The sequence below is a fragment of the Pangasianodon hypophthalmus genome, chromosome 15 (genome assembly GCF_027358585.1).
Source record: "Pangasianodon hypophthalmus isolate fPanHyp1 chromosome 15, fPanHyp1.pri, whole genome shotgun sequence".
In the NCBI taxonomy this organism is placed as follows: Eukaryota; Metazoa; Chordata; class Actinopteri; order Siluriformes; family Pangasiidae; genus Pangasianodon; species Pangasianodon hypophthalmus.
Window position 1 is genome coordinate 4,054,765 of NC_069724.1, and position 22,779 is coordinate 4,077,543.

The window sequence follows — 22,779 nt, forward strand, 5'->3', positions numbered from 1 at the left end:
ACTTTCTTCTCCTTGTTAGAATCAGCCCTAATCACCACAGTTACCACATAATACCACTCTATTCGAGCTAATGAGACCTGACACTAATTATCGACTGTCTCATTTAGTTGAATTTCCAGCAAAATATCAAGTGTTTGCCACCCTTGTCTAGCCAACATTAACAGCCCAGTGAGCATCACCTCGGTTCGATTCTCAGAATCTTGCTGTGTTATTCTACTCTGTGATCTGTTTTCTTTTTTTTTCTTCTTCTTCTGTCAATCTGTCTTTTTCCCCCCTCTCTGTTCGTTTTCCCCAGTTGCACTCAGATTCTTAAACAGCCTCTGGTCGGGTTGCCATCCATCTGTCAGTCTCTGTGTGTGTCGTAGGGCTTCATTAGTTTTCTCACACTCACACACCCACATGCTGTGCGTTTTGGCATCGGTCCGGCACCCTTTCTCAGGTTTCTTCCCATGATGGGCTATGTAAATGGGGAAAAAGACAGGGTCAGATGTGAGGAGGAGGGAAATGATATTTATTCTACAGGCACACACACATACACGTGCTCACAGATGGCTGTCTCGAGACCCCAAGAGGGTTGCTGCTTGCTTGGCCTGTCTTACGGTATTCTAATTATATGTACATTTTTAAAACAGTTTACTTTTTTTCTATGACATAAAACCTGTAATTAGTGTGTCACTTCTAAGTCACTTGGTGTCTGCCCTGAGCTCAGTGTGAGGTTAAAAGCCTGTTTACCATAGTCACACCATCGCTGATCCATCACTAGCATTCACACAAACATCACACAAACTGCTTTAAAGCATCAAGCTTCAAAGCCACATTCATTTATTTACCTAAACAGCTACTCAGAAGTTCTACTGGCATGTTTCTCTGACTTTGCTCTCAGGTGAATGAGATCTACCAGGATGCCTCACTCGGTGCTCATATCAACGTGGTGCTGGTGCGAATCGTGATGCTCTGCTCAACCAAGGTAAGCCTTCCTTAAAAATAAGATCAGCTCTCCATCACACCTCTTTTTTCTTCTGCCTGCTTTAATTTATTAATTTATTTATTTTAATGACTAGGTCCAACCAGATAAAAATTTGTTCGAGCCAGCTGATAGCTAGAGAATCCAAGAAAATGATGCAATTTTATATTAAAGATCTACCAAACTTTCATTATGGTACATACTATAAAAAGTATAATATGACACTGCACAAGCACAAGCAGATTTGAGAACTCCCCAGATGTTATATAATATTCTAATAGACATGCTGGACTGACATCTGTCTTTACCATATTCTTATATCAAGCAGTATACAATATACAGTGAGCTAATCGGGGAGAGTTATGCAAGCCTTACCCAAGATTACGACAAGAGTCAGCAATTATTCAAACTTTGTACTATTCAAACTATTGTTTGGCCGCAAAACCAGAATGATTCTAATGAGAAATCAGTCATGAACTTAGGTTTGATGTGGATTTAAGAGATGGCTGAAACAGAACACAGCCACTTAGATGAAGCTAAATCATATCTAATCACATCATCTTTCTTAAATATGCTGTATTTGTGATGAATAAGTGGTTCAAATATGCAGTAAATGTGGAGATGATGTACAATGTAGGCAACTGTCTGATTCAATGTGACCTGAAATATTTAAAGAAGTTAAGTTCACGATAGGACTTGTGCCAGTTTAGTAATTTTAGGATGGTTCCACACCTATTAATCTGCTTGCCAAGTCCGAGTCAGAGCGAAATTGATACTTTTGGTTCGTTTGCTATTTGGCTCACACTGCACATAATTAAACAAACCCAAAACTGGAAAACAACGTTGGCTGAACAGTGTGCAGGGCTGAAAACTTCCTCGTAAAACTCTTTCATTTATTGGTCAGAAGAACGGCGATGGGAAAAAGGTGAACAAACCTTTGCTAAGTATGTGTATAAACCACAAAACCACCCAGTCACGCTCAATAAGCGACTAGATAATTATATTAATAACTCATTTCAATCATTTTTTGTTTAATTTCTCTCTTTTTGTCAGTCTAAATATCCAGAACACATTGTATTTCTGTCAGTTTGTGCCTCGTGGCGCTGATTAGCAGCACTTCGCTACAGAAACATGCTGCACACAGCCCAAAATACACGGCTTGTTTGGTTCACTACAGGGTCAATTCAACCATAAATTGCTTTCTCAATGTGAATGAACCATGCTAGCTTCAGACTGGAATTGAAGCGGGACCACATTGCTCAGACGATTGTACTCGGACTGGTTGTACTGGTGCACAAGAGTGCAAGTGCAGAGCTAACAGAGACTAAACAAACTGCATCGAGGAGGAAAAACGGACCAGGTTTTGATTCAAACAGACTCTTTATGAGCCTAGAGCAATTGCTATTCTCCATTACAATACCGGTTGATTAGATCTTCACTAAAACCACCTAGTTACATTATTATTGATTACATTATCATATTATCATATTATAGATTTTTCGCTGTTTAAAAGCATAGTGAATATACTGCTGCGGTGCTAACCCTGGTTCTGTGTTCACTATTTTTAGTCCATGGGACTGATTGAGCTAGGGAACCCATCTCAGAGTCTGGAGAATGTGTGTCGCTGGGCTTTTCTGCAACAGAAAGAGGACGAGAACGATGCAGAGTATCACGATCATGCCATCTTCCTTACCAGACAAGAGTTTGGACCGACGGGCATGCAGGGTATTACTGCTTGATACAGCACACCCCAAAACAAACACAGTATAGCCAATATGCATCATACGTATATTCACTTATATAGTATATACTGTATATACAGTCAGTGTGTAATGTATACAGTCCCTATAGTGTCTTACTTGTTTTTTTTCTCTTTCTTTATCTATTTGTTTATGTGTGTGTGTGTGTGTATAGGTTACGCTCCAGTGACAGGCATGTGTCACCCAGTGAGGAGCTGCACTCTGAATCATGAGGATGGTTTCTCGTCTGCTTTTGTGGTGGCTCATGAGACAGGACACGTGTGAGAAACGCAAAATCCCAATCGCACCCACATACAAAGCTTTTTTGTTTTTTCTTTCGTAAAGCTCTGGACATCAGAGATCATATTCACAAGAAATCTTAAGGCTCAAAGTAACTCAACCTAAGGCAGCCCCAACAGGCAGCCCCAATTTTAAGATTTTAAAGCCTTTTTTATGTTTAAGAATAATTTACAAGGCTTTTCAGCATCAAATCAAGCTCAAATTAGGGGTGTAAGCTGAGAGAACTCCTGTGTCAGTTTTTAATAGGTGATTTGCATCTTTCAGATACAAACAAAACTGTGCAGTTTCTTAAAACTGATCTTTGCATTCTTTTTGCCCCCTCACCATCCTTATATTTATGCCGCATTCAACTTACCTCAGAAGTGTGAATTCGGAATAATGAATTACGTCATTTTCGACCTCTGTGCATTCAAACTATAAAGTGGGGGGAAAATTGGATGCCTACATATTTCTATTTTGTTAGCGACAAGCTAGCCAGCTTACTATAAGGAGTGACTTCCTCAAAACAGTGAAATACTGTATACAGTATAGTGTTATAGAGTTCACAAGCAAATACGTCTGTATGTTGATTGATCTAAAGCAAATACTGGTATTTACAGCAAAACTCATTTAAAGGTAAGAATTGCTACTTTGTTTACTGTTAATGTTGTGAGCAGCCATGTTGATTTGACGTCACTTGCTGAACTCGGAGACCATCCTAAGTTTCTGAGTAGGAGTTCCAAATCGAGGGGGTGTTTTCTTTGTTTTTTTCTAGTCAGGTCAGAAATTGAAGTTGTAACCTTTAGTCGAATGCAGCACTATACATTGGGGACACAAGAAATGGTCAAATGCATCAATATAGTACATGGAGCCTAAGAGCAGTCTTCTAATCTTTGGGGTGTCAATAATTCTGGCAGAATGTATTATTAAAGAGACATTTTTGTGAGAAAGGTTTATGTTAGAAGGAAAAAGTAAACAGGTTCTCCACTTGAATGGAATGGAAAAATTGAATCAATATGTGTAATGTACATTATAATCATGCTTTCCATGTCTCTTGAAGGGTGCCAATAATTCCGGGGTTAAATGTGTTAGTCGAGAGAATGCATGTTAGATTGAATTAAGTGTTCGAATGTGTGCAGACTAAGTGTATGTTTGTGCGTGTGTGTGTGTTATGGAATGGTCAGATTAGGGATGGAACATGACGGACAGGGTAATGAGTGCGGAGACGAGGTGCCGATGGGAAGCATCATGGCTCCGCTGGTGCAGGCGGCCTTCCACCGCTTCCACTGGTCCCGCTGCAGCCAGCAAGAGCTCAGCAAATACCTCAAGTGAGACTCCACTCGCACTGTACAGCCATTAGATTACAGCCCATCCCTTCAGTTTACTGCTCACAGAACTCGGAGGATAATATGTAGGTGTCGACAATAAGCCGTTAAGTTTGGTTTCAAGGTGGCCATTAAGTTTTAGGAAGCTGGAAAGCAGACTGTGGGTCTGTGTACAAGGATGCAGAAAGAGGAAATGGCAGTAAAAGAGAGTTATGGGAATTTACAGAAAGCAAGAATAGGAAAGTGAAAGAAAGGAAAGGTTTAGTGGCAGAAATCCAAGAAGATTGTATTTCTTGGATTCTCACCATGACTTAACACTAGAGCTGCACCAATACTGATACTTGTATCGGGTAATTGGTCTGATAATTTGCTCATTTAGTCGTACTTTTTTAAAAAAAAATGCTCTGATACCAAAAAAACATACACGTAATACTTCTCACTTAATACTATCATACATTTAAAAAAAAAAAACATGAATACTTAATTAGTGATTGACTTTTCTAAAATATCTTGACGCATGTATTAACCCTTTTAACTCGCAGGGCCTTACAGTCACTCTCATAATTTCATACCTTTCTTATTAATTTCACATAGTATCTTACTGAATAATATGCATTTAGGTGAATAACTGAATCATAAGCCAGGAGATTAAGAGAGTCATTGGACATGTATTTATTAATTAGAAAGCTCAGCATGATGGTGTGTTTCCTGCAGTACCTACGACTGTCTGCGTGATGACCCCTTCGATCACGAGTGGCCGTCCCTGCCTCAGCTACCCGGTCTTCATTACTCCATGAACGAGCAATGTCGCTTTGACTTTGGCATGGGTTACATGATGTGCACAGCGGTGAGTGAGACACATCACGCTGACACCCACAGTCAAACATATGACCAGACTGACACTTATTCTTCCCAACTATTAATCTTTTGCTGCACTCGTGAACAGTATTACTAAGTGAATATTGAATGGGAGTGTTAAAAAATTCTACTACGATTATAAAATCATTGTGTTGAGCATTTATAGCATGAGCTCTCATCCTAGGCATAAAACTATTACACACTCACAGGAGCACAACCAGTCACCGTATTAATTGACAGTTGTGGAGGTGTTTTGAACTCACTGATATTAACTGACACCCCTGGAAGCCACGCCCCCTTCCCCCAGTCTCACATTAGTACTATTTTGATCATTACGCTTGCCTCAACTCGATTTTTTTTTTCTGAAATGGTATAAGATTTAACGATGCATTTGCGAAATAGCTAACATTAGACAAGTATGGAGTTGAATCAGATAAATATTTATTATTTATGATTTTATATTTAATATTTATGAATATTTACAATTGAAATGGCACTTTTGGTTAAGAAAAAAGAATTTTCACAAAAAAAAAAAATTCAATAAGATTAAAAACATAGTTTGTTTAAGGGCCGATGCGTTCAAACAATTTGAACAGCAGGCCAATAGTGAAAAACGTTAGCAGTGTGGAACCATTTCATGATTTCTGAAAGTTTACAGTAGGACTAGACATGATTCCTCTTCAGAGTTAGGTCTGGTTGTGTATTATTCTGTCCTGGTTGTATTCTAGCCTTGCAAGCTGCATGTGTGATTGCGAGCATGACTGTTTCTTTTAGTACAGCACCTACGACCCGTGCAAGCAGCTGTGGTGCAGCCATCCTGAGAACCCGTTCTTCTGCAAGACCAAAAAAGGCCCTCCCATTGACGGCACCAAGTGTGCTGCAGGAAAGGTAGCAGATATTAGCAGTATATACTTCAAATGCTAAGGAAAGCACTTCAGCAGTTACGGAGCCTTAGCTTAACCATAGTTTATAAACATGTCCAATTACCCTCTTACTCTTTTCTCTGCAGAACTGCTTTAAGGGTCACTGTATCAAGCTGACGTCGGACATCCTCAGGCAGGATGGACACTGGGGGCAGTGGACTAAGTTTGGCTCCTGCTCACGTACCTGTGGAGGAGGCGTCCGTTTCCGCACCCGCCAGTGTGACAATCCCATGTTAGTATACACTTTCACACCGCTGCCTGCTTTTGCACTCAGGACTCCCACAGAAGCGCACAGATGGAACTGTTTACACTATTCATTATGTAGTGCAAAGGGGAACCTGAAGGGTCTTGTAGGACAGAGGTGTCCAGATGTTTTGTTTTTTGCTGTTGGGGGACAGATTGAGAAATAAATATGGAATAGGTGCATTTTAAATGATTTCTGCTTGAATGCTTGACTTTGTGTAAGTAAAGATTTTGTAGATTTCACTCACTAGTTGATCATTCTAATGGGAACTGTAAGATTGTGCCTGGAACTGAAGAATTGCTGTCAAGTCAGTAGGTGAAAGTCTTGTTGTGGAGATTCCAAGCACGTCGTAAAGGTGTCTGTCAGTTATCTTGGATCTCAGTCGGTTCCTGTTCAGCCTAATTAGACAAAATGTTTGCTCACATGTATACTGTATGTGGAGCCGAACAAACTGTATGTTCTTTCGGCGTGGCACCTCATTAGTGGAAATCTGGATTTTTCCAAGCTCCTGTAGAATTCTGGAAGTGGGAGCAGCTGGTGGCATGCTGAGCTTGTGTCTGTGGCATCACTGCTGTCATCACACAAAATTGGATAAAAATTGGATCAAATGCATGTGCCTTGCCTCATACTTGGTTGACAAATCTTAGATTTGCCAAGCAGCTGTGTTTCTTACAATCTAATCTTGTTAAACTCTCGCATCTTTTCCAGGCACATTATAGCGATGGATTTCATGAGGCACTTCTTTATAAAGTCTTCTGCAAATGATTTTCCATTCTGGACTACAAGTTCAGCTAGTCCTTGTAGCATTTTTTTACACTTGGTTAGCACTAAGTAACAGGCTAGCATCCAGCTGTTTCACATTCTGTTCTCTTTCTGCACCAGTGCATGACATTTGGGTTCATATTGTCCATTAATATTATATTGTATTCCTTTATTAGAGAAACTGATTCCTGACAAATTAAACAGCCACACTTCTCTCAGAAATATTCATTTTGTGGACGTGACTGAAATCTTCTGCATTCTGTTTCTATTTGTTGTTTAGTTGATGCTGTGAGTCAAACTTAAATCTTGGTAATATTAATGTATAATTAACGTGTAAAATTAACATCGTTAAATTTTGGAGTGTGGGAAAGGTTTGGGGCAAGTTATAGCAAAACCCAGCTTTCTTAATAGTTGGCCACCATTAATTTGTTTGCTGTTTCCAAAATGGCTGCAAATGTCCTACAGGTTATAGTTTGGACCCCCTTATTGTAGGCAATCAGACAAGGCATAAGGATTTCTGCAAACTAATAATCACATGTGCATATACTGTGGTCTTATTTCACTGTAGTAGCTAGTGACAAATAGGTAAAAGAGGTGGACATTGGTTAGCATTTCAGAAAGCCTTTCACATCTGATTATCCACCAACCTTGGAAGTGACACTAGAATCAAGCACTCATGTCAATCTAGCCTTCTGGATGGCAAAGAAATGTCACTGAATACGAGCACAAGCAGTAACCTAACGATTTACTGGCCTTGATTTATGTAGCCACTCTTAACACACAGCCTGCTGCCATGCCCAAGCTATGAGACTCAAGGAGCCATGCTAGCAATGTTAGCGTATGTCCCTTCAGATGGATTCTAGTCAAATTTGGATCGACTATCTGTGTATCTAAAAAAATAAAGATAAATAGAGTTGGCTGAATAAGAAAATTTAGCATTGTGTAACCCTGCTTTTTTCACATTTCTACATAATATAAGAAATGGCTTATCATAGTTTTATTTAGCCTGATGTAACATCATGCAACAGGTTTAACATCATGTTAAAATGTGTAAAAACATTTTTGTTAATGTGTTCCTCTAGCCATTCTTCAGTAGATAACTTCATTTGGATGTCCATTCAACTTGATTGACTATAAAGTATATAATTGTGGAAGTGTAATTTCTCGTAATCGCACTATCCCGTGTCACCCAGAAGAGGATGGATTCTGTTTTGAGTTTAGTCCCTCTCAAGGTTTCCTCCTCACATCATCTCAGGGAGTTTTTCCTTACCACCATCACCTCTGCCTTGCTCAATAGCTTTACTTGCTCATCACTAAATCTACATCCGGATTTCTGTCAAGCTGCTTTGTAACGTCTATTGTTATAAGTGCTATATAAATATAATGTGCTATATAAATAAATTGAATGAATTTCATTTTATAGCAGTTGCGTATTGAAGCTCTGTAGTGTATAATGTCCACGCTGTGATCTATCAATTTAAAAATTACCTTAGACATAGACTCTAAATGGAGACCTACGTTTATAATGCAAGGCTCACCACTGGTAATTAAAGTAGAGGGCCAGTTGGGATATTTTTATCTTGGTTGTGAAACTGTTAAGAAATTGTTATTGCACTTGACAAAAGTAGATCAGATGTTACTGATCTAAAATCTTGTAAAGGCTTTATGTTGTTTTTGTGGGTATGTCACACCTTATATGACTCTTTGCTCTCTCTCTCAGCCCGGCCAATGGTGGGCGCACATGCTATGGAAATAACTATGAGTTCCAGCTGTGTAACACTGAGGAGTGTGCCAAGGATCTTGCCGATTTCCGAGAGGAGCAGTGCAAGATGTGGGATCCACATTTAGAGCACCAGGGGGCCAAGCACCAGTGGCTGCCATATGAACATCCTGACCGTGAGTTAGGACATCAGATTATATCAAATGATGGTTATGATATATTGTTGGGGGGAATGCTTGTTGTATTGCAGATATATGTTTGGACTACATTCACTGGCAACTTTAATAGGAACACCTGTACCTCTGCTCATTGATGCAATTTTTCAGTTAGCCAATCACGTGGCAGTAATGTTGTGCATAACATCATACAGATACAGGTCAAGAGCTTCATGTTCATATTCACATGAAATATCAGAATGGGGAAAAATTTGGACCATAGCATGGTTGTTGGTGGGTTGAATTTTTTTTTAGAAACTGCTGATCTCCTGGGATTTTCACACACAACAGTCTCTAGAGTTTATGGTGCGAAAAACAAAAAACATCCACGGAGAGAAAGTTCTGCGGGTGGAAACACCTTGTTGATGAGAAATGTCAGAGAAGAACAGCCAGACTGGTTTAAGCTGAAAGAAAATCTATGGTAACTCAAACAGCCACTCTTTACAACTGTGGTGAGCAGAAAAGTATCTCAGAATGCACAATATGGCGAACCTTGAAGCAGATGGGCTACAGCAGCTGAACACCACATCATGTTCCATTCCTGTCAGCCAGGAACAGAAATCTGAGGTTACAGTGGGCACAGGCTCAATGAAATCGGACAGTTGAAGACTGGAAAAAATGTTGCCTAGTCTTTTTCCAGTCTTCAGCTGTCCAGTTTCGATGAGCCTGTGCCAGCTTTTCTTTATTGTCCTGAAATCTGTGTTTGTGTGGACATGGACTGAGAAATGCATGATACGTGCATTCCTGATGTGCTCCACGTACCATTAACTTGTTCTGTTTAATTACAGCGTTTTAACATATCCTAGAAAATATGATCTCAGCAAGTCAGAATGCAGTTCAGAGTGTTTAGTTTGTCAGGCATATTTCTACATAACATAGAGAAAAGAGTCCTTTGTGATGAACAAAGACTACAAGCTCGATTGGCTCTTTAAAGCTTGGGTTCTTGTCCTTTGGGAAGTCTGGAGAATTTCATACTGAGCCGACATCAATACTTTGTTACATAATGGGCAATACCAAGGCAACAGAAGTTCAGAAGTGAAAAGGAAGAAGGAATCTGTCTGTCTGTCTGTCTGTCTGTCTGTCTGAACAAAGGCCCTCTTATGATGCTGTAAGAGTAACACTGCCTAGAATTGTGAACAACTGCGCTTGGCTGTTTCTGCCACTCGAATTATGGGTTAAGATAACTGTTTGATTTGGTTGAGTCATTATTATTATTCCTGTCCGAGGGATGGTTCCTGGATTGGAATTGAATATCTGTGCAAGGTGATGGGAATGCAAGACAAATATTAGGCTCTAACTTTGGGAACGGAAGGAGTGAACGTTAAATGGAACAGTTTTTAGACAAATGGAAATGCTATTAGGGAGCAATGACATCTCCGTTTTTCCATCAGGATGAGACTGCTCTTGTATTAGATGGAATTTAGGTAGCCAGTGGTTAGCTATACCCTTTCATATCCACAGAATGGTGCTGTTTTTACTGTACTGCTGTTAACGAGGTGGGTTTGAGGCAGGTTACCTGTTTTCAGGGTGTCTCTGAGTCTAATTTTGAGTGACAGAGGTTAGCTAACCTCCTTAGCGAGTTTCAAGCTAAAAAGTGGTTTCTATACTCCTATTTCTATATTCCACCATGTCTAAAGACACTTTCCTCTCCATGTATGTGTGTGTGTGTGTGTGTGTGTTTTCTTGTAGCTGAGGAGCGATGCAACCTCTATTGCCAATCTAAAGAAATAGGAGATGTGGTCCCCATGAAGAGGATGGTACACGATGGCACGCGCTGCTCCTATAAGGATCCCTACAGCGTGTGTGTGAGAGGAGAGTGCGAGGTAACCCACACATAAACACACACACACACACACACACACACACAGACCGCAGACACTCATTCCATCACTGGAATGCATCCCCTCCAGTGCTATCAAATGAAGAATGTCAGACCTAATAGAATAAATCTCAGCTGGCTATCCTTGGCTCCTCCCTGGTTCTCTTTTAGTCTCATATTTCCAAAAGCGTAGGAGTAATTTGGCAAAGGTGGCCGGGGTGGAGGCATTAATGCTAGTTGAGTCAAGAGTATGCACTTAAGTGCTTTAATGATTTTGGGCTGCATTTAATGATTTTTTGGCAGCAACATTTGGCATTTCTTTATCTGATGATCACAAATACAGACAAACTACATAAAAAAAAAACAAACCAAAAAAACCAAAAACCAAACCCATTAAACTGCAAAACACATGGAGGACACTACTTATTTATATTCCTTTTTATTAATCTTGGAAAAGTGTGTTTGCTTTTGTGTTACAAAAGGCTTTCAACTCTTTGGCTACTGGGAAAATAATAATAATAATAATAATACTAATAATAATAAGCGAACTCTTATACTATAGCATGGTTGAATTCCTGAATCTGACTAGTCAGAAAGTGTGGATTAGTTTTCTGTAACAGCAGCTCTGTCATTAGTTCCAACTATAACATAAATCACAGGTTTATTTTAATGCATTCATTCTAATACGTTATCGTTTCTACAGTAACATCTCATTCACAGGGACTCATATGGCAGATGCTCCACATAATCTAAACCTAACATGGTGAAGCTTTCTATAAGGAGCTGTTTATTTAACATTTATGGAAGGAGTCTCCAGTGTCAGATGTTAGGAATATTTAGTAAGATTTTTTTGCTATGGGAAAATTGTCAGGTTTGGGATTTACAGTTTTACAAGCTGTGGTTTTTTTTGACTGATTAACTTCAAGAGAAAGAAAAACGAGAGGCTGATGAGGGAATGATTATTATAGCTGCTATAAAGTAAGTGATAGCATTTTTGCAGACGTTCCACAACATTACCTTTAAATATAAATGTTTAAAAAAAAACGACGATGTGATGTTCGTTAATTGTGTTAAAATGTGCCATCACTGGCAAACTGCTGTGGTATAAAAGGAATGGAAAATAATCCACTTCTGCTCACATTACCCTGGTGTGGATTATTTTCCTATAAAAGCAAGGTCTGTTGGGTGTCATTTCCTACTTCCATTGTGCCTTCCCTCTTATCTTTCCTTCCCTACTTGTTGAGATCAATTTTGATTCTGTCGCAGTTATCCAACTTTTCCTGATTAGTGTGATTGCAATGCTGTTCAGAGTGTGTTACGGCTGATTAATGCAGGTTTTTTCCTAGTTCATTAGTCTAGTTAAACAAATAACACAGTGGAACACATCAAATTAGGGACTCTAAGATACAGCTAGATTGTGAGCCCTCTGCTTCTTGAACAATGATGAAATATCCTGGAAATTTTGATTTGGCTTCTGTAGAAGGCAAGAGCAACCAGCAAAATGAAAGTTGGCGTAGCAGGGAAGGCAGGGAACCCCTGGCCTAGTCTATAGAGTAGTAGATTAGATTCTCTTTGTTATGAAGACACACTCATAAAGCACTGTGGAGACTGTTTTTGGACTTTATGCTTTATATATGGCCACGCTGATGTTTGTGCAGAAAGTGGGCTGTGATAATGTCATCGCCTCTGAGCTGGAGGAAGATAAGTGTGGTGTGTGTGGAGGGAACAACTCCACCTGCAAGATCGTCAAAGGCAACTTCACTCGGAGCACCAGGAAGCCAGGTGAGCATTCCGGGTGTCTGGCCATATGAGACGTTACTTCGGGTCATAACAATTACCTCAACCAGCTACTGATTTTGCACTAATAACACACTTTGCAAAATATACTAGGTTTGGAAGGTTTAATCTTCTAAAGCTCCTTTTGTATTAATTGGCATTAAGGTAGACATTGCCTCTAAAGCTAGTTTTCCAAGAACCATGGAAAACTAACCAGAGCCCAATAAAAAGAATTAACTTTTAATGGTGCAGCGCCATTAACATTGTAATTCCAGCTCCTAGCTGGATCTGTGTCTGGAAAACAACTTCTAGACTTCCTAATGCATGCCCATTTCTGGTACAACAAAAACATTCTTGAATGTTTTGTAGACCTGTTCCCTCATAAGTAGCTTCCTGATGACTTTCTAAAATAAACACTCAGGTTTCCTGAAGATCCTGGAAATTCCCAGAGGAGCAAGACATGTCCTGATCCAGGAGTTTAAAGGATCTCCTCATATTCTGGGTAAGAAGCTTCACCTAAATGATTGATTCTGAAAAGTCTCCTACTCATAACTCAAGAGTTTGAGTGTTTGGCCTCCCACTGCTTGTTATTGATAGGCTCTTCTTGGCATTGAAAACTTTATTCATTCCAGCTCGCCTGAGAAACATCCGGACGTCTGGAAAGTAATGCCTCTCATTGTGTTGATTTATCTCCATTTCTCCAACCACCCAAATCACAACTTAACCAAGACTGATCTTTGTTTCTCTTTGTTGAATTTTTTTTTTTTAAATCATGAGTCACAGTGCACTGAGAGTTGTGGCTGTAAGGTTGGCGTTTTTTTTTCTCGTTAGCGGTGAAGAACCAAGCCACCGACGACTTATTCCTGAACAATGAGGGCGAGTTTCCTGAGACCAGATCAGTGATCGAGAAAGGTGTGCTTTGGGAGTATACCAACAATGATGACATGGAAACAGTCCAGACCACAGGCCCGCTGAGATACGGAGTCCTCATCATGGTAATGAGAGTGATTGTGTGTAACACTCCAGATGGTGATGTTTGTGTTTTCTTAACTGGAAATAATTAATGGTGGAGAGTTTAAACAGTTTGACAGTGTTGAATTCTTGTGCTCTTTAACAATGACAGAAAATAATGGCAGAACTGTTATAAAAAATCTGTTGTATGTTCTTACAAATCGTCATAACATTAAGGATTTAAGCCCTTTTTGGATTGGATTAGTTTTACATGTGGAGGTGGGGCAATGTAATTATTACTGGAATATCTTTGGGATTTTGCTACCGTCAGAGACCATCATTTTTCCAACTATGCATGCATGCACCTAGAAAGATTACTCTGTATTTTACCTTCTATGAAATAAACCCAGGTCTTACAAATTCACTGACAATTTTAATATGAACCCGCATCCCCTGGTCTTTTCTATTTTTCTATATTTTTATATAGATGACGTTTAGATATAAATGATCAGATATAGAATGTTATTATTCTTTCGGCTGCTGCCATTAAGGGTCGCCACAGCAGATCACTGGTCCGCATGTTTGATTTGGCAGAGGTTTTACACCGGATGCCCTTCCTGACGAAACCCTCCCATTTTATGCAGGCTTGGGACTGGCACTGAGAGTACACTCCCAGTGGCTGGGTTGGTTCCCTGCCCAGGAATCAAACCCGAGCCAGGGGCGGTGAGGGATCCTTAGCCGCCAGGGTCCCATGTTCAGATATAGAATAAAATATAAAACATTTACATATATATTTTAATTTTTCTTTTAAATATAAAAAATTAAATGTTAAGTCAAGAATTAAAATATTCTTGACTTGTCAAAGGACTGCCATTTCTTGCTGTTTGTGAATCTGAACAGATTCTTAACACTTTTTCTTCCCCAGGTCCAGTCTCAAGGTACATCTAAAGTCACTCTGTCCTACAAGTACATTCTACCAGAGGATCCATCATCATCTATGGAGAACAGCTTACCTCAGGATGACATAGTGTACTTCGAGTGGGCTCTGAAGAAATGGTCTCACTGCTCCAAGCCGTGTGGTGGAGGTATGCTACGGTAAAAAAAAAAAAAAAATCAGATGTCTTTGAGCAGTGCTGCTTGAACTGAGTTTGCGTGGCCGTGTGTTTTCCTGCATTGCAGGTAAGCAGTATACACGATTCGGATGTCGCAGGAAGTCAGATGGCAAAATGGTGCACCGCACGTTCTGCGCCAACATCCCCAAACCCCGTGCCATCAGTCGAGCCTGTAACGTGAAACAGTGCTCCGAGCCCATGTAAGCATTACTATCCTGGAGAGTAGCTTGGCCCAAACAAGGAGTATCATCACAGATGGAATGGTAAAGTCTGTATATGAGTGTGTGTGTGTGTGTGTCTCGTAGTTGGGTGACTGGAGACTGGGAGGAGTGCAGTAAGTCATGTGGTAAGACGGGGACCCAGACTCGGCCTGTGCGCTGTGTGAGGCCTCAGGAAGATGGCACACACAAAACTGTCAACTCCAAATACTGCGGCGATGATCGGCCCGAGAGCCGGCGCTCCTGTAATCGGCACCTCTGTCCTGCTCAGTGGAGAACTGGACCATGGTCCCTGGTGAGTCTGTGCATCTTAGACAGATAAAAAGTGGCTGATATAAATGTTAGAGACTGTGGTCATTTTTTCACGTTCCTTGTTGTTGTGTATTCGCAGTGCTCCGTCACATGTGGAAATGGAACCCAGGAGCGGCAGGTTATGTGTAGCACTGCTGATAACACCATCGGCATCTGTAAGGACACAAAGCCAGAAAACATCCGGAGATGTCAACTGGTGCCATGTCCAAGTGAGTAGCTATAAACGTCTCTCTCACTATTCACTATTCACTATTATAATAATGATTTCATAGTAATGATATACTGTACTGTATATACCATACTGATAACAAGTAAGTACAATATTATTTAGATAGCACCTTTCGATTCATAGAGAAAATTAGAAATCTAAGTAATAAAATGTGATATATATACATATATATATATATATATATATATACATATATTTATTATAAGATAAATATAACCATGAAAAAACTATGTCTTTATTCATAGCCTACAGCCAGTTGTGCAATCACGCTTGTTAAACTAGCTCCTTATCTACCTAATGTAATTTTTGTCAAAAGTTTAGAAAATTAATTTAAAAAAATTAAAAGTTTATATTGACTTTAAAAACAAATTCCTACATTGTTGTCAGAACTATACTGTATTTATGTTTAACTCAATTTGACTTCTCAAAATTTGTTATAAACAGGACATAAAATCCCAATTTTGACCACAACCCGATTTTTTGTCATTTTTGGCCAGAATTCAGGTACAGCAACATCTGACGGGTTTTCCCACACCTCCACACATGCCTTGTAAAGAGGAAACAGCTGTGAAAAAGAAAAACAAAAGAAGAGAACCGAGAGCTTAAATTCTCCATCTTCTTTGTTAAAAAACATAAAAGCAACATGATATCAGCAACTAATAAATCTCCGACACACCACACACCACTCCGCTCTTACTAATCCCACATGTCTGAATGATCAGTCTCGGCCATGTATGATAATTCCTCATATTAATTGGCTTTCTCTTTCTCTTCCTTTTCTTTCTACAGACGATAAGGGGAACTTCCTGATCCAGTGGCTTTCCAGAGCAGACCCCGAGTTCCCGGCGCCCAAGATCTCCTCAAGTAAACGTCCTCTCTCCAGCGGCCAGGCGGCCGTGTGCACCGCGCCTGCTCCTGCCTGCCACCTGGCGTTCTCTCTGGCCCTCTGGCTGTGCTACACTCTGCCTTGACTGCTCTTGCTCTTGCTCTCTGGAGCCTGCTGCTTATCTCTCCCTCTCCTCTTGCTCCTCTTTAAGGAGTTTAGGGGCTGTTTTTACCCGGCTCTCCTCCTCTTATAGCCCACTTGGGCTCAGAATCAATCAGGTCATTAAGGGTCAGGGGTTCGAGGTGTTACGGGCAGTGAGGAAGGTGGCTATAAAGTGATGAGCGCCTTTTCGGTTGTGTCATAGACTAGGAAGGTTTCTTGTATAGGTTTTATACGAGACAACAGTCTGGTGTTTTGGAGATTGTGATCCCTTTGGGGTGGTTTGTATTATATTATAAGCATATAGTATATGATTTAAATCAGTATATATATTAAAAAAAAAAACACAGAAAATAAGGTATGGGTCAAGAGGCCCGGCCATCTTGACTGTTATATTGTATCCTGTATTTTTGTACATATTAACTTGAATAGTCTTTTAAATATAAACATAGTGTTTAATTGATAAATCCGTGTTACAGACCACGAGGAAAGAGAGCAGGGTGTTACGATGAAACATTACGATGAACTCACTGTTGTTTTTCTGCTGCTTTTCTTCATGTCTCGTCTCCATATTGGATCTACAGGACGATCAAATACCTCATGGTTCATCACATAGTTTCTTTAAAAAAAAAAGAATTCTGTGCATTTATATGAAGAACCTACGCCTTATTCAGGATTTACGAGACACGTCTTTGCTCCGTGTCTCCATGAAAGCTTGAAAAAGGGGCAGCTAGAGGAAAAGCGCTTTTAACCAGGACCACAACGGATGTTTACAGCTAAAGGAATTACGTCATCATGCTTTTATCGCTCTGTCATGACTGTTGGTCTGTAACACATGCAATGTTCTCTAACGTGTGGTACATCTATATTTTATAGACTCCAATATATATCAGTTATAGGATGATACATATATTCAATGACCTTAATGACTGTTATTATTTCCATCTTATGCGATTAACAAAAAAAAATGTTATATTGTACTTGATGTCTATATATTTTGTGACATGACTGAGCAAGATTTATAGCCTGTGAAGTATTAGCATTCAAGAAGATTCTACAGACTGAGATATTCAGGGTATTCTCTAGAGGTATTCGTTCTTGGTTTTTGGTTTTTTTTGTCTGTTATTCAAAATCCCAGAGTAAGAAAGGTCAAGAATGTCAAGAAGCTCTTTTTGTGTATGGATCTCTCACACACACACACACACACACACACACACACGCTTAGAAACACACACCTGGAATACAAGAGCATCACCTACAGACCGTGGATTGTTTTACACATTATCAGTATGTCCATATCACCTCACAGCCAGCACGGTGGATAACAGCAGTCCTTCGCAGGCACATTTCATCCTTTTAAAAACCACTCGTATACATTTTCTCCTTGCCTTACTCTGTAATGTATTGTTGATGGTTCTGGATTAAAAAACGATGCATGTATGAAACCTGTCAGGCTAATATGGCCGACGTAGGAGCATATTCGACCCACTCGTAACCTGCTGAAGGTGAATCTTGATTCCAGACGAACGCTCTTGTTTTGAGATCCTTTGAATCGCACCGTCTCTGCCGTTTCCGTGACATGATTGTCCACATGTATCTTGGGATGTGCCATTCCTTATTTGTTACGACGAAGTCTTATTATTTACATTTCCGAAAATTTGGATGGTCTGATGAAGTGTTTAACCAAAGTGTTTACCAAACTGTGAATGATGTAACATTTTTAAACAGTTTACATTGTACTGCGAACAAAAATGTGTTGTATTGTACGTGGTGTATATTTGACAAGGACCGAGTGTTATTCATATGGCTTCTTGTCAGCCACATCTACAAGGATTAAGGAATAAAAGGTCAAGTAACGTTGAATATTTAGACTCCAGTACTGATTTGTTTAGTGGAGTGCACGTGAAAATTCCTTTTTTTCTTTTTTTTTTTTCCCATTCCTGTTTCCTCCCTCTTTTCTTCTGGTAAATGATGCTTTCTCTTGCACATGTAATTTCCTATTATTCCAGAATGTTTGTTCTAATCTGTATTTATCATGTGTGTGTGTGTGTGTGTGTGTGTGTTTGTTCTAGGAGTGCGCTGTAAAGGCGACAAGTCAGTCTTCTGTCGTATGGAGGTGCTGAGTAAATACTGCTCGAACCCTGGCTACAAGCAGATGTGCTGCAAATCCTGCAACGAAAGCAACTTCACCTCAAATCTTAACCTGACCTACACCACCACCATCACCACCACCACCACATCTCCACGCTCTCACCATCTCCACACCACACAGCCCATCACCCACATCTCCACCTCCAGACCTAGCAGCACCTCCACGCCTTGGAGATACACCACAACTCTGAACCCGCTCAGCCTGAGCCGAGGAACTGCGTTTCCCAGCACCACCAGCTCCATCCTGGAGGAAACGGACGGTCCGAGCACCTCATCCGACGAGGAGGAAATCACAGAACCCTGGAGAGTCGATATCATCGAGGAGGTCTCAGAGTCCACGTCTGGGTTCGAGGAACTTTTACCAGCCACCACTGAATATGTAGTAACCGGAAATTTGGTTACAACGTCAACACAATCCAGGTTTACTAGTACAAGTCTTCCGACTGTAGTAAGTCTTCATATACCAGAAGACAGAAAGGAGAACAACTCCATCGATGTTTCGTACAAAGTTGTTAACGGTAACGAAGTCACTCAGAACTACTTTATACCTAAAAAGCGAGTATCCTTCCGAGAGAGAACGCAGAATAAAAGAATTCAACAGCTCCTTGAGGAAAAAAGGAGGCAAGACTTTCTTAAAATACTCAAACGGAAACCTGGAGACTGATTTGGAGGGGTTTTTTTTCTTTCTTTCTTTCTTTCAGTGTCATGGAAACACTTCTGTCTCTGAGATGTATTATAACATCTGTGGTAAATTCACCGTCCGAATGCTGTTAAGTGCCAGAGCATTTATCTGTTTGCATTTGTTTCTGTTTTCGTATGAACGCTTTGCACTTTTTTGCTCTCACAATACACACAATCCTGTAATAAATGTAGTCATAGTGAGTCGTTTAATCTGGAAACAGGGTTGTTCAGTTACAGGAAACATTTATATGAAATATACACTCAGCAGCCACTTTAATAGGTGCTCATTCATGCAGTTATCCAATCAGCCAATCACGTGGCAGCAGCTCAATGCATAAAATGAGGTAGATATAGGTCAAGAGCTTCAGTTAATGTTCACGGCAAACATCAAAATGAGGAGAAAATGTAATCTCAGTGATTCTGACTGTGACATGGTTGTTGGTATTGTGAGTGTGAGTGTGTGAGTATTTCAGAAACTGCTGATGATCTGCCATTTTCACGCACAACAGTCTCTAGAGTTTACACAGAGTGGTGCGAAAAACAAAAAAAAACATCCAGTGATCTGTCATCCGGCAGTTCTGTGGGCGGAAACTGCTGTTGTAGTCTATCCTCCTCAAGGTTCTACATGCTGTGCGTGCTGAGATGCTTTTCTGCTCACCACGGTTGTAAAGAGTGATTATTGGAGTAACTGTAGACTTCCTGTCAGCTCAAAACCTGTCCATTCTCCTCTAATCTCTCATCAACAAGGCATTTTTGCAAACTGATGCTCACTGGATGTTTTTTGGTTTTCGCACCATTCTGTTTGATGTCAGCATGAACAGTAAAAACATTAAGCTCTTGACCTGCATCTACATGAGTCTTCCCGCATGATCGGCTGATTGGATAACTGCATAAACGTGCAGGTGCACAGGTGTTCCTATTAAAGTGACCGGTGAGTGTAGACTCAAAATCTGTTGTCTACAGACACTCTTTCATTTTCTGCACTAATGCAGCTCCCCTGATGAATTTCCCTTTCTAGGATACAACTAATGACAGTTAGAGATTAGCAAGAACATTCTGGAAAATGTACTAATCTGGACAAAACTTTCGAAAAGTCTGGAATTTTTTTTCTTTTTCTACAAGACAAAGCAAGAACCCTGTTATATGCACGTTTTATGTTTGTGTGTGTGTCAGTCAACAAGTTTCAAGAAATAGAAATACAAAAATTTCTCATTCATTATAGGTTTAACCAGCACAATATGATATACTGTTCATTTTCTTTTTCAACACATACATTCTGTTGCTGATTTATGACAGATACATAACCCATCTTTTGTTTGTAAAACCACTACTTTTCCAGCAGGAGCCACTTTCAGATTTCAAGGAGGATTCAAGATTTTGAAATGACATTAAGACATCCATTGTTAGTAGTAAAATAGGTTTCTGGTTGATACGAATTTAATGCTTGTTTTTTTTTTTTTTCTCATGTTATTGATCACAGTCCATTTTCATATATATTTAGGTTTCACGCTGTTAAGGAATAGTGCATGCATTTTAAACCATTCATGCTTTCTCTCTGTTCTTACAACGTGAGCATGACGGACCAAAAACCTTCTATTTTAATTATATCGTTTTTGGGTTTTATGAGCAACATGTCATTGTGTAGCACCATACACAACATTTTGTATCACATTCATCTACACATCTTGATCTTGTACAGACAGGATATCCTGTCATCCAATTCCTGCACAAATATGACCCTCCTCATCGGTGTTGTATATATGAATTTTTATTTTTTATATTTATTGAAGTGCCTTTGACTCATTGGGAATGTTTTATCACTGCGCTTTGAGCTTACGTGGAAGCCAGTGCATGCGGCACGAGCGTCTAATACGTCTGATCCTCGGACATGACACTGTCCATGCTGTCTGAAGCCATTCTCTTCAAGACACAAGAGTGCACGCGCATTCTTTCATACATTATTTCAATAAAATTGCAAGCGAAGTCTTTAAGTCTTCTGGTTGTGTTTTTGGAGAATCGAATTAAAGGAGTGATTGGAAAAATAAGTGGCTTCTTCAGCAGTCCACAATAAGAGTTATAGTGACCGTTGTGTTGCTGTGATATATTCTGTGAACACACTTGAGTTTGTTCAGTCTTCTATCCATAAGGTGGCACTGCTGGTCTGCTGTGGGATATAAGAACGTGTTTTCTTTTTCTTTTTCTTTTTTTTTTTGATAGATATAAATGTATTTTTCTTGCTCAATGCAACTCTATAAGGCTTTCGCAATTTCTCCTTTGTCTTGTTCATAAACCCAATATTTGTTTCCATTTCTCTGCTATTTCCTTGCTAATCCAAACATCATTCTTGGCCATTAAATGGTATAAACAACAAAACGCAGTCATCTGTTAGAAGTGCAAGGAAAGTATTTTTCTAGCTGACAGTTGCCAATTTCAGCTCTCACCATTTTCATGCATTTTAGAAATTAAAAAAATGTATGTTGTTAATCTGACAAAAGTTAACGTTATTGTGGGTTCTGTATTTAGCACGAAGATCTTTTCTGAGATCATGGATCTGTGAATCATCCGTACTCAAATTGCTCATCATAATGATTTCTATTATTGTATGAGCTTTTTCTGCAACGTCTAGTGATGACTGTCTATTTTTATTTTCCTTATTCCCTCTATATATGACTAAAAATAATCTTTATCTACCCTACCTGGTTGCAGACTTCAGTCTCATAGCAACTGCTAAATTGGTGTAAAATGTGTCCAGCCTTAGGTTCTAATTATATCTCTCTACCTTTTATGGCTTCACTCACTGTTAATAGGTTGTGTAGCAACCAGACATATTTTAGGACCTTAAAGCTGTCGCCAGGACGTGGCAGTAATTACATGATGTCACATGTTGATCAACTTTGTTCATCTGCACAAACAACCTTGTGTATTTGGGGGACTATAAATCCATAAAATTAAATGGACAAGCCATCGATTTAATCGGGTCATCAGGTAATTGTTATAATCTTGATCTGATTCTGATGAGAGTGGGAAATTGTTTGAACCTTTTAGTGGTGTGGCAACAAGGATTGGAGTTAGGGAGCATTAATGTAAATCCACCAGATCTCAGTGTAAAATACAACACTTTTTTTCTGGGAAAATCTGGGAACTTGATGAAATGCTCTTGCAGTACATGTGATTAAACACGTTCTATTTTGGGCTCAGGTGATTTACTGGATTTCTTTTTAATCATGGCTTGCAGGGTCATGGAAGATCCAGAGCCTATCCCAGGAACACTGGGTGCAAGGAGGGAATGTATAACCTGAATAGGACTCCAGTAAATTGCAGGAAACCATGCACACACACGTTCACACCTAGGGGCAATTTAGAGAAGCCAGTCCACCCACTGGCATGTTTTCAGGAGGTGGAAAGAAAGCAGAGATCCCAGAGGAAACCCACTTGGACATGGGAAGAACATGTGAAACTCAGACAGTAACCAGAACTCATTTTCGAACCAGGGACCCTGGAGCTGTGAGGGACCAA

At 39.8% G+C, this 22,779-nt stretch overlaps 1 protein-coding gene across 1 annotated transcript in view; it reads left to right on the forward strand.

Annotated features, from left to right (window-relative positions):
• The window catches only part of adamts2a (ADAM metallopeptidase with thrombospondin type 1 motif, 2a), a 60,915-nt gene extending 39,661 nt beyond the window's left edge, over positions 1-21,254 (forward strand). Inside the window, exons 5-22 of the mRNA XM_026938717.3 lie at positions 884-967; positions 2,533-2,689; positions 2,879-2,984; positions 4,167-4,310; positions 5,022-5,154; positions 5,940-6,053; positions 6,175-6,320; positions 8,815-8,990; positions 10,719-10,852; positions 12,507-12,630; positions 13,046-13,126; positions 13,456-13,619; positions 14,501-14,660; positions 14,755-14,887; positions 14,993-15,200; positions 15,297-15,426; positions 16,236-16,310; positions 18,504-21,254. Of these exons, the coding sequence (XP_026794518.3) occupies positions 884-967; positions 2,533-2,689; positions 2,879-2,984; positions 4,167-4,310; positions 5,022-5,154; positions 5,940-6,053; positions 6,175-6,320; positions 8,815-8,990; positions 10,719-10,852; positions 12,507-12,630; positions 13,046-13,126; positions 13,456-13,619; positions 14,501-14,660; positions 14,755-14,887; positions 14,993-15,200; positions 15,297-15,426; positions 16,236-16,310; positions 18,504-19,246 (3,012 nt within the window). The 3' untranslated portion in view covers positions 19,247-21,254. The remainder of the gene's footprint in view (positions 1-883; positions 968-2,532; positions 2,690-2,878; positions 2,985-4,166; positions 4,311-5,021; positions 5,155-5,939; positions 6,054-6,174; positions 6,321-8,814; positions 8,991-10,718; positions 10,853-12,506; positions 12,631-13,045; positions 13,127-13,455; positions 13,620-14,500; positions 14,661-14,754; positions 14,888-14,992; positions 15,201-15,296; positions 15,427-16,235; positions 16,311-18,503) is intronic.
• Positions 21,255-22,779: the final 1,525 nt, after the last annotated feature.